We start from the raw sequence: 13709 nt of genomic DNA on the forward strand, positions 1-13709 counted from the left end.
GGATATAGGCCAAGCCGCCAGAGGTTTAGAACCGCCCCCTTCCTTTCTACAGCCTATCCAGCGCCTGCTTTTCCGGAAATACGTCATCTAGCAAAATGCGTCCACCCCAGGCTGCTTCTGGGAAGTGTAGTTCTCTAGGTCTAGCCTCGTGACTCTACAACAGCCAGTTCTTATTCGCCAGAGCCTGTCCACGTGTACGGTGAGTTCGCCTTCGTGATCCGCTCCGTTGGCACCTGGGAGCACCATGGCTGGCACTGCCCTTGGGCTGAGCTGGGCCTGGAGTGTGCGCATGTGCAGTCAACTACAGCTCTGCTCCGTTTGCCGTGTTTATGCGGTGTATTTGTATACACTGCTAGGTATAAGATAGGTAACTGTTTTAGAACTGACTGTATAGCACAGGAAACTCTACTCAATGCTCTGTGGTGACCTAAATGGGAAGGAAATTCAAAAAATAGGGGATATATGTATATGTATAGCTAATTCACCTTGCTGTATAGCAGAAACTAACACAATATTGTAAAGCAACTGTACTCCAATTAAAAATAATAATAATTTAAAAAAAAATAGGGCTTCCTTGGTGGCACAGTGGTGGAGAGTCCGCCTGCCGATGCAGGGGACACGGGTTCGTGCCCCGGTCCGGGAAGATCCCACATGCCGCGGAGCGGCTAGGCCCGTGAGCCATGGCCGCTGAGCCTGCGCGTCCAGAGCCTGTGCTCCGCAACGGGAGAGACCACAACAGTGAGAGCCCCGCGTACCAAAAAAAAAAAAAAAAAAAAAAAAAATGAAGCTAGGGGCCCTGTGAATTTTCTGGTGTACCGGAAAGAGCACTCTATAGAGAGACAAGCATCCTTAAAACTATGTCTGGCTCTGCCATGTACTGGCTGTGTGACTTTTGACAGGTCGCTTTGATACCGACCAGGGTTCCTGGCCTTCCCCAATCAATAGAAATTGACTGGAGGCCAGATAAGAAATTCAGGCAAGGCTTTATTGGGGCCCCTGCAGCTGCAGGAGGGAGCAAAAACAAGTAACAGGTTCCCTTGCTTGCTCCCGGAACGGTGGGCGTGGCAAGCTGGTTCCTTATATGGCGTGAGGGTAGGGGTGTGTCCAGGGGGTCAGGCCAGAGGGGCGGCTTAGGTGTGTTCTGCCCACGCCTTTGTGGTGTTGAGTGCAGGGGGCATGCTCAGTACCCTGCTTTTGCTCCCGACACCCGTTTTGTTTGTTTGTTTGTTTTCTCGGTATGCGGACCTCTCACTGTTGTGGCCTCTCCCGTTGCGGAGCACCGGCTCCGGACGCGCAGGCTCAGCGGCCGTGGCTCACGGGCCCAGCCGCTCCGCGGCATGTGGGACCTTCCCAGACCGGGGCACGAACCCGTGTCCCCTGCATCGACAGGCGGACTCTCAACCACTGCGCCACCAGGGAAGCCCCCGACACCCGTTTTTTGCTCCTGGCTCTTCAGAAGTGGCAGTTGGGTTTTTTTTTTGGTCTTTTTGTATCTTTTGGTTCAGAATTTGCCCCAGTCGCACACGCATGCAGTTACTTGGCTCTAATGAGCATCATTTCCCTCATCCATAAAACAAGGATGATAACAGCATGCACTGCTCTCCTCATAGGGCCGTCAAGGGGCTCATAGTTGAATGGAGAAGTTACATCATGGCATTAGTTGTAAAGTGCTAAGTCCCTCACACCCTCCAGGTGTGGCTGACAGAATGAGTGTCAGAGGCAGTACAATGTAATGATTAGGACCATAAACCATGGAGGTGTGTTCTGATCCTAACTGTTACCAGCCAAGACAAAGTTAGCTTCACTGAACCTTAGTCTCCCATGTGTAAAATGGAGGTAATAACACTATACCTACAGGATTGTTGTGAGGATTAAATGAAATAATATGTTTAAAGTCCTTAATACTGTGTTCACCCATCTGCAAGTTCACGATCAATTAGAGCTATTATTGTTATTATTAGTATTACTAAACCTACCTGTAAGGATTGAGAAAGGGTTGAGCACAGCAGAACATTCCAGAGGCATTTGGCTTCTTTTCCACCACGTGAAGCTAAACTTCAGCAAGTTCTGTAACTGCACCCATTTCTCATGACAATGCTCATCTCTCCAGCTGAGGAGCTCTGGAGAAATCCTCTCCTCAGTCCCTGGAGGTGTGAATCCAGTAGGCCAGTGGGCGTGTAAAAGCTGAAAGTAGCTGAGATCTGCTATGTGAAAAGTTTTTTCCTGCCTCTGAGTATGAGCCTTGCCCAACTAAGGCCACATGCATCAGCAAAATTCCATCTTATTTGTTACTTAACCATTGAAAGACAAGGCCCTTCATGATCTGGCCCATGCCCACCTTTCCAGCCTCATCTCAATTAAGAAGCCCAGCCATCAGGCAGAGTGACCAGGTGGCAGCCCTAGTAGCTCCTGCCACTTCCCCTGAAGAAGGCATTGAGTGGCAGGGATACCCAGGAGAAGGCAGCTCTGCACACTGGAAGTGGGGGTGGGCCTTCAAGTCAGCCCCAGATTTGAATTGCACATCCACCACCTATCAGCTTGTGATTTAGGGCCACCTTGTGAAACTCTCTGATCCCCGTGTACTACTCTGTAAAATAGTGATAGTAATAATAACCACCTCATGTGGCTTTTGTAAGAAGTGAAGGAAGTAATGACTGCCACTCAGCACGGTGCCCTGCGTGTAGTTGGCATTTAAGCATAGGTTAGTTCTCCCTCTACTCTTCCTCCCCCACGCTCTGTAGCAGTCACTCATTTTGCCCTCTGCACCCACAGACCCATTGCCAGGCTTGGGGTCACTAGGCAAGTGTTTCTGGGCAATCTGAAAGAGGGTGTCTGCTCAGCTAGGAGGCCTGCACGGGCTGTAGGCAGCGCAACGGGTAAGAGTGAGCAATACACCAGAGAAGGAAGGGAGTTTTCTCACTGGGGGGAGGAGAGCTTGTGGTTACAAGCATCAGAGAGTGATTCAGCACCCAGAGGAAACCATGAGAGTCTTGCCAGTCGTCAGTCACCCAGGGCCTCCTTTTGTAAACCCTTCCAAGGTGCGAGAACAGCTGGGAGACCCTGAACAAGATAAGGAAGGGGTGGGGTGGGGGGCCTCCAGGGTGAGGGAAGGGACAACCAGATCCCACTCACCCAAGGCCAGTCAGCCAGTGCTCAGGCTCTGCTTCCAGCCCCGGTCAGACACACCTGTTCCCTGAGAGGGGGGGAGGACTGATGGGGAACAAGAACAGGGAGTCCATGAGGCTGATCCCTAGACCTCCCTGGGGCACGTCCACCTGGGTCAACGGAAATTAGAGCACGCAGGGAAATGTGAGCCTACTGGGGAGCTGGAAATGGGGAGGGGAAAGGATACAGCCCCTGCCCTACACCAGTCTCCCTCTCTCAGGCTGGGCCAAGTCAAAAGTCTCCTAACTTTTCTGGGCCTCCAAGTCCAAGAAGCAGAATCTTAACACTTGACCAGGAAAGAGAGTATTGGAGTGGAGGGAGTGTCCCACATGTTGGAAACCTACTGTGTGCTTTCATCCGGTCCTCACAAGAATGCTGTGACACAGGGAGTCCCCCACTCTGAACAGATGACAGACTGAGGCTTCAAGAGGTTAAATGACTACAGAGGCGATAGAGCCTAATGATTAAGCTCTTTTTTTGGCATAAGGAGCTTTGACATTTGACTGTCTGGATTTGAATCCAGGCTTTTCTATTGTTAGCTGTGTCACCCTTGGCAGGTTGCTTACTCTCTCTGTGCCTCCATGTTCTCATCCTTAAATCAAGGATAAAAATACATATTTCACAAAGTTGTTGGAAATCAAGTGCATTAATATATGTAAAGTGCTTAGGCAGGGACTGGTGCAAAGTAAGAACTCAGGAAATATTGGCTCTTATTCAGGCTGCTCATCGGAGATTCAAGCCGTGAGTAAAACCAGAGACCCCAAATCACTTTGCTGTACAGCAGAATTAACACAACATTGTAATTCAACTGTACTTCAGTTAAAAAAAAAAAAGAGACCCCCCCCCCACCAACCCTACCTTTGAGCCAGCACCTTCCTTACTTACTCATAAATCCTCCCTTTCTGAAGGATGCTCACCTTTGCCCTCCCCTCACCCCAGAGCAAACCCCTTCTTGCCATCTCCTCCAGCCAGGCAGTCTTCCCTGCACTCCCCTGGGCTAGGAGTCTCCTACGCCTGCAAGGCAAATTCCAGAGCAAGACCCACCCATGGGCTGGCTGCACCCTCCCTGGGCTCCAGATAGCATGTGCCTGTGGTCCAATCTGGGGTGTGGGAGTCCAAATGGAAGCAGTGTCCATCATTCATTCATTCATCAGATATTTATTACGTGCCAGACATTGGAGTAGGTACTGAGAATGCAGTGGTGAACCAGAAGTACGCAGTCCCTGCCCTCATGGCACTTACAGTTTAGGCATCAGGAGCAACAATAATAAGGAATTAGTTAATTTTGAGAGGAAACCTGGCCTCAAGTGTGACTTGGGACCCAGGAAGGTAGGCATGTGATTCAGAAGTGGGAGAGGAGGGTACTCAGCAGCCCCAGCCTGGGAGGGAATGAGTCTCTGCTCTGAGAGCTTGGCTGGACCCAGCCTGCGGAATGGGCGAGCCTCTGTGGGCACCTGAGTCTCTACTCTAGACTCTGAGGAGGTTATTTCCAGGGTTGGTTTGCTGTCTCTTGTTTTGCTACCAGCACAGCAGAGCCTCCTCCTCCCTCCCCCACCCTTCCAGATCGAGGCTATTTATTCCTAGTGACAAGCCTGAGGATCCCGCGGCGGGGGGGCGGGGGGGGGGCTCAAGGACCTGGAGGGGCCTTGTGTCCCTGGCAGACGCCAGTCCTCCCGCCTGGGCAGGGCCCAGGGAGGAAGCCAGAAGGTTGGAAACTGTAGAGGTCGGGGAGGAGGACTTCCCTCCACCGCCCCGGCAGCGCCCCATCCTTGCACACTCCTCACAACCCTTCCTGAGAAGCTCAAAAATCATGGGGCCAAGGATTAGGGTCTCCCCTAGGCCTCAAAGGTCAAAACTGTTCCTGGGCACTGTGGAGACCAAGGGAGGATTTCTCTGTCCCACGAGGCAGCTGGAAGTGAGGAGGTGGTTACTTCTGTTTTCACCCCTCAAAGTTGTGGAATAAAGCCCTTTGAAGGTCAAGGCCCTATAGAGGGGGTCCTTAAACTTCACTCCTTGTTTCCAGAGAACACCTTCTTTCCCACTGACAGGGCCGCCACAGCAGGGTCAAAACCACCCCCTCCTCCAGGCTGGAATAAGTCCTCTTTTACAAATTAGGGCTGAGTGTGATCCCTGGGGGTAAACTGCGAGGGGGCGGGGACACGAAAAGGGCATGAGGACTCTCTGGGTCCCCAAATGGACCTTGGTCGGCTGCCTTCTGTATCCCTTGCCTGAGACTGAATACAGCTGGCCGCTGGGGACTGGGGTGGGGGGAGGTAAGGAGAGTGGGGAAAGAGAGGGAGGACAGCAAAAGCTGCAGGGAGGGGACAGGGGCGGGGTCCTGGCCGCCCACGAAGGTTGGTAGAGCCAGGTTAGGCCCGGCGGGCCCGGGGGGGCTGGGGCAGGCTCCAGCCTAAAAGGGAGGTGGGGGCGGGGTCTGGCCCCCAGCCTCCGGGACAAGGGCCGGGGGCGGGGTCCGCACCCCGCGGGCAGGGGAGGCCGGGGGCGGGGTCCGGGCGGGGCGGCCCGCCCCGCGCTCACTTCCTCGGGGAGGGCTTGGGGCCGCGCTCCCACTCGCCCACACAGTCCGTGCGCCGCCGGCAGCCTCGGCGGCAGCTAGCTTGGTCCCACTCGGCCCGGCCCGCAGGTAGGAGGCGCCGAGGGACGCGGCCCCGGCTGCCCGCCACCCCCCACCCCTCCCCGCCCCACGCGAGCGCCGCGCCCCGCTCCCGCAGCCTGCCTCGAGGTGAGCTCCCCGCCGAGCCCGGCTCCCCATCCCGGCTCCCGGCCCTCGCCCTCTGGCGGGAAAGGAGAGGCGGCCAGCCGGGGGTTAAGGGCAGCCGCGGCCCCCGCCGCCTGCCCCCGCCTGGGTCCGGTCGCGGGCGCAGGGAACACGCTAGGAGCCGGTGGCGCGCGGGCGCCGAGCCCCGGGGGGCGCCCCCGGAACCGTACCACTCCGGGTGCTGCAACGCCAGTTAGGTGGGGCAGGGGGCCAATTTTGAAATGGGAAAGCGAGAGTCGAGAGAGACCGGGAGGGTTCGAGAAACCGGCTTCCAGAACGCCCGGTGGAGCAGGAGACCGAGAAAAGACAGGAGCGGCGAGCTTAGACAAGGAGGCTGCGGAGATACCCGAAACAGGGACAGAGACTTGGGCGTAGAGTCACCGGGAGGCAGACCCGAGGCATAGGGTCCGACCCAGGTTTTGTGGAGCGGAGCATTTTAGGAAAAAGCATGCAGTGACCCCAGACGTGTTGTCAGCCTTTTCCAGGGCCTTGGAGGGTTCTGGGCAAATGAGGGGCCCCGAAGCTTAAGCTTCATTAGCCTTGTGGTAAACCAGCCACTGAGAGGCCTAGAAAGACATCCAGAGACTGGCGACAGACACACTCAGGCATACAGAGATGCTAAGAGATAGAGAAGGGCTGTGGGTAGGGACCAAGACATTCCACCGTTTAGAGACCCTTGAGATGCCAAGACTTGGGCAGACAGTGGTAGAAATCCACAGAGGCTGCCGTGGGGAGATAGTCAGTCAGAGACACAGAGACACGGAAACATACAGACAGCTGCTGAAGTGTACAGACACAGACGTGCTGAGTGGAGAAGAGCTAGACGCCAAGAGACAGATGTCACGGAGGGGCAGTGACAGTTTTCAAGACAGACCCCGCGGGACTCAGGCCTGAAAGAGTGGGCAGGCAGGATGTGGGGAAACAGAAACACTGGGCCAGCTGAGCCCCCGTGAGGCAGAGGACCTGAGACATGAGACAGTAAGACTTGAAGGAGCCCTACACACTCTCCGAGACAGCCCCAACTTATTTTTAAACTCAAATCTCGGACGCGCTGCTTCAGCCCTGGGGGACCCGGGGTGAATGAACTGTTCCTCTTCTGTCCCCAGAGCAGCTGCTGGATCCTGCTTCCAACCCCCTTCTCCCAGACCGCTCTGACTCCCAGGCCCCATGGCGGGGGCGGGGACAAGAGTGGAGAGTTTGGGGTGGATGCCTAGTAGCAGGGGTGAGGGTGCGGGGAGTTTGATTTCTCCCCTCAAGTCCCCTGTCAACTCCTGGAAGCTGGGGGAGGGGTCTGTTCTGATCCTGAGTCACAGCTGTGGGACCTGGCCAGCGTCCTCCTGGACAGTGGGGGGTGGAGGGGGGCGAAGGGGTTGAGCGGTTGGCATGGGTACTTGGAAAGGCTTCTGGGTGTCTTCCAGTCACAGGGCTGGCAGCTGGGGAGAAGAGCCAGGCTCTTGTACTAGTGATATCATCCAGCATCTCCTGTCCCCCTGCTCTTAAACGCTGACCACCCCGTCCACCACCATTTCTAGGGAAACGGGAAAGGGCTCCAGGCTGGGAGGCAGGGGACCTGGGCTCTCTGATACCTGAGTGACTTTGGGCATGCCCCTGCCCTGTCCCTGGCCTCTGTGCTTAGCTGTAAAATGAGGATGATACCCTATCCTGCCTGCCCTTTGTGCAATCTGATAGATGGTGGGTGGGTGGGAATGCTCTTTGTGAGAGGCAAAGCAGCATGCAGGTGTGTACACCTGTGTACCTGTGTTGGGGGTTTCAGAGTTATGCTCACTGGAGTCAGACTGGCCCCACTGGTCTCAGTGAGCCCCATGGCCTGGGCCTCTTCAGCTCCCCCAGCAGAACTAGGGGGTTCCCTTTTTGTTCTCTCCCTGGGCCCCCGCTGAGAACATCAAGGTCAAGTCCCAGGCCAGCCCCCTGACCCAGGCCTGGCTGAGAAACTGTTGACTGACCCCCGTATGAGTGAGGGGCTAATAATAAAACACTAAGAGCTACCATTTACTGACTACTTAGTATCTCCCAGGTGCTTTCCAGGTATCATCACATTTAAGCCTGGCAACAACCCTAGGAGGTAGGAGGTAGTATTAGATGGGGAAGCAGGCTCCGGGAGCTTAAGTGACTTGCCCAAGATCACCCAGGTTTATATTTCACAGCTCAAGCCTCTACACAGCACGTGCCACAGCTATTTATCCAGCCATTTTGAGCTGCAAGAGGTTCACGGGGAGGGGTCAGATGTGTGTGTCTGGGTCAGGTGTAGGCGGGTGTGTGTGTTGGGGGCAGCGGCTGAGAGCCGTCCGGCAGACTGAGCGCTCTCCCCCCGACCCCCCTACCAGCTGTGAAGGAATACAGGACTGGCTCCCTTTAGTCCCCCAGTCCTGCCAGGGAAAAGGAGAGGGGGGAAGGGGCAGACAAAGGGCAGAGACAGGTGGGCCTTGATAGTGCCCTTCACTCTGCCCTCACCAGAACCCAGCTGGACAGACTAGGGGATTCTGGGAAAGAAACAGAAGCCACGCCCATACCCTGTTTGGGGTGCCCCTGTCTCAGAGTGGTGACTGCCTCCCAGTGGGCAGACCTAGGGCTAGTTTGGACCTGGGAAGGTGACAGAGCTGTTGGGGGTCAAGCCAGGAAGGAAGGAAGGGCCCAGGGCACTCGTGGACGGATGCATGGCCACACTCCACCTGTGTGGCCCCTGCTGCCCAGTGGCTCACAGCCCAGGCAACCCTCAGATGTTGGGCCAGAGGAAACCCAGGCCTGAATGGCAGGGAGCGGACTGAGGTGAAGGGATACCTTCCACCCTCCAGCATAGCCCCCTGCTCAGAAGTCCCGGCTCTGAAGACCCCAGCTCCTGGTGGCCTCATGCCCTGGCCTGGGGAATGAACTGAGTGTCCTCCCATCATACAGAAGGGCAGCTGTGGGTTCATGAGCCACCCCTTCAAAAGAGCCAGGCCCCCTAGGCTTCGGGAGTCTGCTGGCGCCTGGAGTCTGAACTCCAAACCAGAGCCACGCTTGTTGGCTAGAATTTCCTGCGGGGGGTGGCTGAGAAAAGGAGGGCTTTTCCTTCAGCTTGAGCCAGGCCAGGCTCTGGGGACTGCCAGTTACTGGGGTCTAATGTGGAGGAGTGTGTTGGTGGGTTCCTCTGTACTCCTGGGGCTCATCTGCAGCTGTGAGAACATCCCCTTCCTAGGGTCCAAGTGGTTCCTCTCCACCCACCCCGGGATCCCAGTCCTCAGAGAGCAGGCTTCATGATGGAGGAGACTGGGGGTGGGGAGCTCTGGATCTGGGGCTAGAGACTGGAATCAGGGGCAGCAGAAGGGACTGGGAACCCCACTTCCTAACCCTCCCTACTCCCCAAGCTCCTGCTGCAGAGGCAGCTGTGTGGATGACCTCATCCCACAAACATGCTTTGTTCCTGAGAAAATGGAAAGTGTCTGAGGTTTGGTGGGGGGCTGGGTGTCTGCAGCAACAGCACTCAGGGCTCCCCCTTGCCTGACTCCCCACCGTAGGGGGGCCTGATTGGAGAGGAAATGTCTTCAGTGGCTCCCACTCTCTCGCCCTTCGCTTCCCTGGCCCCAAACCCTTAAAAATGCCGGGGAGAGGCTGTCTCTCCCAGAGGCAGGGAGAGGGAAATAATGACCCAGGGGATGGAAAGATTCTGGGGCTTTGCCAGTCACTGCCAGGAGTGATGACCGGCAGGAGACAGCAGGAGGCACACTGCATAATCTCCAGTTCCCCTCTCGGTCCCCAAGCATCTCATTTCCCTTTTTTCCTCCCCTGTTGCTGGCAAAACCTGACATCTGGCCATCTGTGCTGCCACAGCTTCTGCAGATGTTGCAGGCCAAGGCTGCCCAGGCTGGTGTGACCAGAGACCCAGTGGGAGGTGGAGGGGGTGAGGGCAGAGGGTCCAGCTGGGGAAGCTTGGCTGTGTCCAGCTTGCAGGATTTCCTTCCTGCTTAAACCTAGGCTGAGCCTCTGAAGTCCTTGTTGCTGGATTCTCCTGGGAGGGGAGGCCCAATGTGATTTCTCCCATCAGCCTCCTCCACCTCCACCATTCACTGGCCCAGCATCCTTCTTACATTCCGCTGTTTCCTGGTTGGGGTTTTGGGGGTGGGGTGCGAACAGCGCCATTCTCATCCCTAAGCTCCCCACTCCAGAGCTCTGGGTATACCCCTAGGGTCCCTTCCTGGGAGTCAGGAGAGGGTGAGAGTGCTGTTCATATGGGACAGGGTGGGGTGGCTCCGTGTCCTTGCTCTTACCCCCTTGGGGACAGTAGGGACAGTGGAGGCTAAACTCAGGCTAAATGCAGGGGCAGGAAATGAGTCACTGACCCAGGAAAAGCCCCCTCCCCCCAGTTCTGCCAGGGCCAAGATAAGAAAAGAACTTCTGCTTCCTGGTTTTTTCCTGACCCCCTCTCATCCCCAACGTTAAATACAGAAATAAACATGCAGGACTCTTTGTGTTCCCAGAAACACCCATTCCCCATCACCACCTGCTCTGACCTGGCATTTCCTATGCCTAGTTCTTGCTCTTTTTAAAATGCAATGGGCTAAGCCACAGCCCCTCTGGTTGACCCCTGCCCCACCTTGTCTCCCTAACAGGGCTCACTCACAGCCACCATGAGCGAGGCCTTTGACTGTGCAAAATGCAGCGAGTCCCTGTACGGGCGCAAATACATCCAGACAGACAACGGACCCTACTGTGTGCCCTGCTATGACAACACCTTCGCCAACACGTGCGCTGAGTGCCAGCAGCTTATTGGGCACGACTCAAGGGTAAGGACTGGACCACACTGGGCAGGGAGTGGGTGGAGGCTGGCAGGAGGGGGCGAAGGTGCCAGTGCCCCCGCTGTGCCCCACACAGGAGCTGTTCTACGAAGACCGCCACTTCCACGAGGGTTGCTTCCGCTGCTGCCGCTGCCAGCGCTCCCTGGCCGACGAGCCCTTCACCTGCCAGGACAGCGAGCTGCTCTGTAACGGCTGCTACTGCAGTGCCTTCTCCTCACAGTGCTCCGCCTGCGGGGAGACTGTCATGCCCGGTGCGTTCCCGGGGGCTCCCAGGGCCTCGTTGTGCGTGGGACTGGCATGCCTGGCATCTGTGTAGGGTTCTTGTAAGGGACTGGCATGCCTGTCTGATACAACATGGAGGCTTGGTAAAGACCTGCACACGCAGCACGTTCCTGGAAATTTACTGCGTGCGGCATCTGTCGTGCTTATTTGCTCTTGGGAGCTTAGCACGCACAGGGACTGACACGCATGATACACACCTGGGGGCTTAGCATGTTTGGCACACATAGGAGCTACGAGTGTGCTGAGACTGTCAGTGTTTGTTGCATTGGGGCTTGGTGTGTGTGTGCAAAGACATATAAATAAAGGGCTTAACATGTATGGCAACCTGCATGGCTAATAGAATGTGAGGATTTAGAACACGTGGAGATTGGCATGATTAGGATATGCCGGGGCTTATTATGTTCTGAATCTATCATGTCTGGGGCAGAACTCTGTGTGGGCAGGGACTTGCTTGCCTCGTATATGGGGTCTTTGTGTGTGTGCTCACACTATCACATCTGGTATATAAGCGCTTAGCATATACTGAGTCATCGTGCCTGTGACCTGGAGGCCTGGCGTATGCTGAGATCGTCATATTCTGGTACATGTGGGGACTTCACCTATGCCAAACCCTCAGGTCTAGTTTATGGGGGCCTAGCACGTGCTTAGCCAGCATATCCAGTGTTGGGGGGAAGTGGTTAGCATGTGCAATAGATGTGGTGGGGATCCAGCTGCAAATGCATGGACACCACCCTGTAGGCTGTGGGAGCAGCGGGGACCCTCCTCGGGGGTGGTGGCAGAGGGTGGCGCTCAGGAGCTCGGGACTCAGCCTCTGAGTGCGACCCCTGTTCCCCACAGGATCCCGGAAGCTGGAGTACGGAGGCCAGACATGGCATGAGCACTGCTTCCTGTGCAGCAGCTGTGAGCAGCCGCTGGGCTCCCGTTCCTTTGTGCCCGACAAGGGTGCCCACTACTGCGTGCCCTGCTATGAGAACAAGTTTGCTCCTCGCTGCGCCCGCTGCAGCAAGGTGGGGGCTGGGCCGGCGGGGCGGGGGTACCGAGCTCCACTGCACACAGGGGTGGGGTGAGCAAGGCTCTGTCGTGGGGTAGGAATCCCCACTTCCCCTGCTGACAGACGCCACCCCACAGACACTGACGCAGGGTGGCGTGACATACCGTGACCAGCCCTGGCATCGGGAATGCCTGGTCTGCACTGGCTGCCAGACGCCCCTGGCAGGGCAGCAGTTCACCTCCCGAGATGATGATCCCTACTGTGTGACCTGTTTTGGAGAACTCTTTGCACCCAAGTGCAGCAGCTGCAAGCGCCCCATCACAGGTGGGACAAAGGGTCAAAGGACAGAGTGGGTAGAGTGTAGGCAAGGGAATGGGACCCGGTACTGGGTGAGGCCGAGGGACAGGACCGCCCTCCAGGTCGCACAGCTAACCTCCAGCCTCCCTCCAGGACTCGGTGAAGGCAAGTATGTGTCCTTCGAAGACCGCCACTGGCACCACAGCTGCTTCTCCTGCGCCCGATGCTCCACCTCCCTGGTGGGCCAGGGCTTCATGCCGGACGGAGACCAAGTGCTGTGCCAGGGCTGCAGCCAGGCGGGGCCCTGAGCCAGGGCTCCTGGGCCCAGGCCCTCCCAAACCAGGGCTCCAGGACTAAGGCTCCTTTTCCAAACCACCTCTGGGACCCAGCCCCTCCCCAAATTGGGGCTACCCCTGGGCTCCAGGATTCAGCCTCCCCACTCCAACATCCCCAATCTGGTACTTCTTGACCCAGGGCCCCCAAACTTGGGCTCTTACGGAGCCTCCATCATTCAAATCCCCTCCCCAAGCTTGAACTCCAGAACTCAGTCCTCTCCCGTATGGTCCGGCTTCCCAGACGAAGCCCTCTCCCTAAATCAGGGCTCTGGGACCCCAGCCCCCTTCAATCTAGACTTCTCCCCTGAAGACTTTAGGTCTCCTATGGGTGCCTGAGAAGTCCTCAGAAGTGGCCTATACTCAGGCTTGACACTCTCCACCCCCATCCCACCGCTATTCCCAGGGATGGGGCTGTCTGGGCAGTGCATCAGGGGTTCACTGGTTAGGGAGTCCTAGGGTACAGGGTTTTTGCCCAGCCCTTGTTGTCGAGTGTTTTCTCGTTTCATTTCATTTCAGCTCCATTTTGCCCAGAGATGGGCCGAGGGGTGGGTTTGGCTCACCCCCCTTTCAGATTCTGCAATAAAGCTGTATGAGGAAGCGAAGGCCTCTTGTGTGTTTGTCTGGGGGTGGAGGGGCAGGGAGGATTCCTTCGCACACCACGGGATTCAGAGGCTCTTCCCGACCTCGACCTCCTCCATGCAGGGCAGAGGAGGAAGCTGCCAGGCGGGGTGGGAAATCTCTCCCGAGAAAGGGGATCCCCGCGGCCGCTACTGTCCCTCTCAGGCTTAGCTGGCTTCCCCCCTGCTGGCAAAGGGCTTTTTCCTCCGAGTGGGGAAGGGAGGGGTTTGGGGGAGGTTCCGGACGCGAGCAGGGCGGGCCGACGGCGTTGGGTTCTCCGTCGGGTACAACTCGCCCCCCTCCCTTACCATCCCTCCCCAAACCCCGCCGAGCACCGGGTGCGGATCCCCAATCTGGGCCCAGACCCTCAGCCCCCTTCCCCCTCTTCCCGAGGATTAGCGGAGGCGGCCCGGGATCCGCTCGCGGCCGCACGTTTTTTGCCAAAAAAG

At 56.8% G+C, this 13709-nt stretch overlaps 1 protein-coding gene across 3 annotated transcripts; it reads left to right on the top strand.

The window, feature by feature from the left end:
• Nucleotides 1-110: 110 nt before the first annotated feature.
• Nucleotides 111-13239, top strand: FHL3 (four and a half LIM domains 3). Of its 3 annotated transcripts, none has more exons than XM_007101535.4 (6): nt 111-199; nt 10552-10725; nt 10814-10988; nt 11857-12026; nt 12148-12334; nt 12461-13239. In XM_007101535.4, exons 2-6 carry the CDS (start codon nt 10570-10572, stop codon nt 12613-12615), a joined length of 843 nt encoding a protein of 280 aa, XP_007101597.1. In that variant the 5' UTR covers nt 111-199; nt 10552-10569; the 3' UTR covers nt 12616-13239. The 3 variants fall into 3 exon arrangements, with proteins under 3 accessions (XP_007101597.1, XP_023981261.1, XP_028340539.1); XM_024125493.3 differs by lacking the exon at nt 111-199 and adding an exon at nt 5700-5809; XM_028484738.1 differs by lacking the exon at nt 111-199 and adding an exon at nt 5708-5908.
• The last annotated feature ends 470 nt before the right edge of the window (nt 13240-13709 follow it).

Source organism: Physeter macrocephalus, unplaced genomic scaffold, assembly GCF_002837175.3.
Source record: "Physeter macrocephalus isolate SW-GA unplaced genomic scaffold, ASM283717v5 random_223, whole genome shotgun sequence".
NCBI classification, from domain to species: Eukaryota; Metazoa; Chordata; class Mammalia; order Artiodactyla; family Physeteridae; genus Physeter; species Physeter macrocephalus.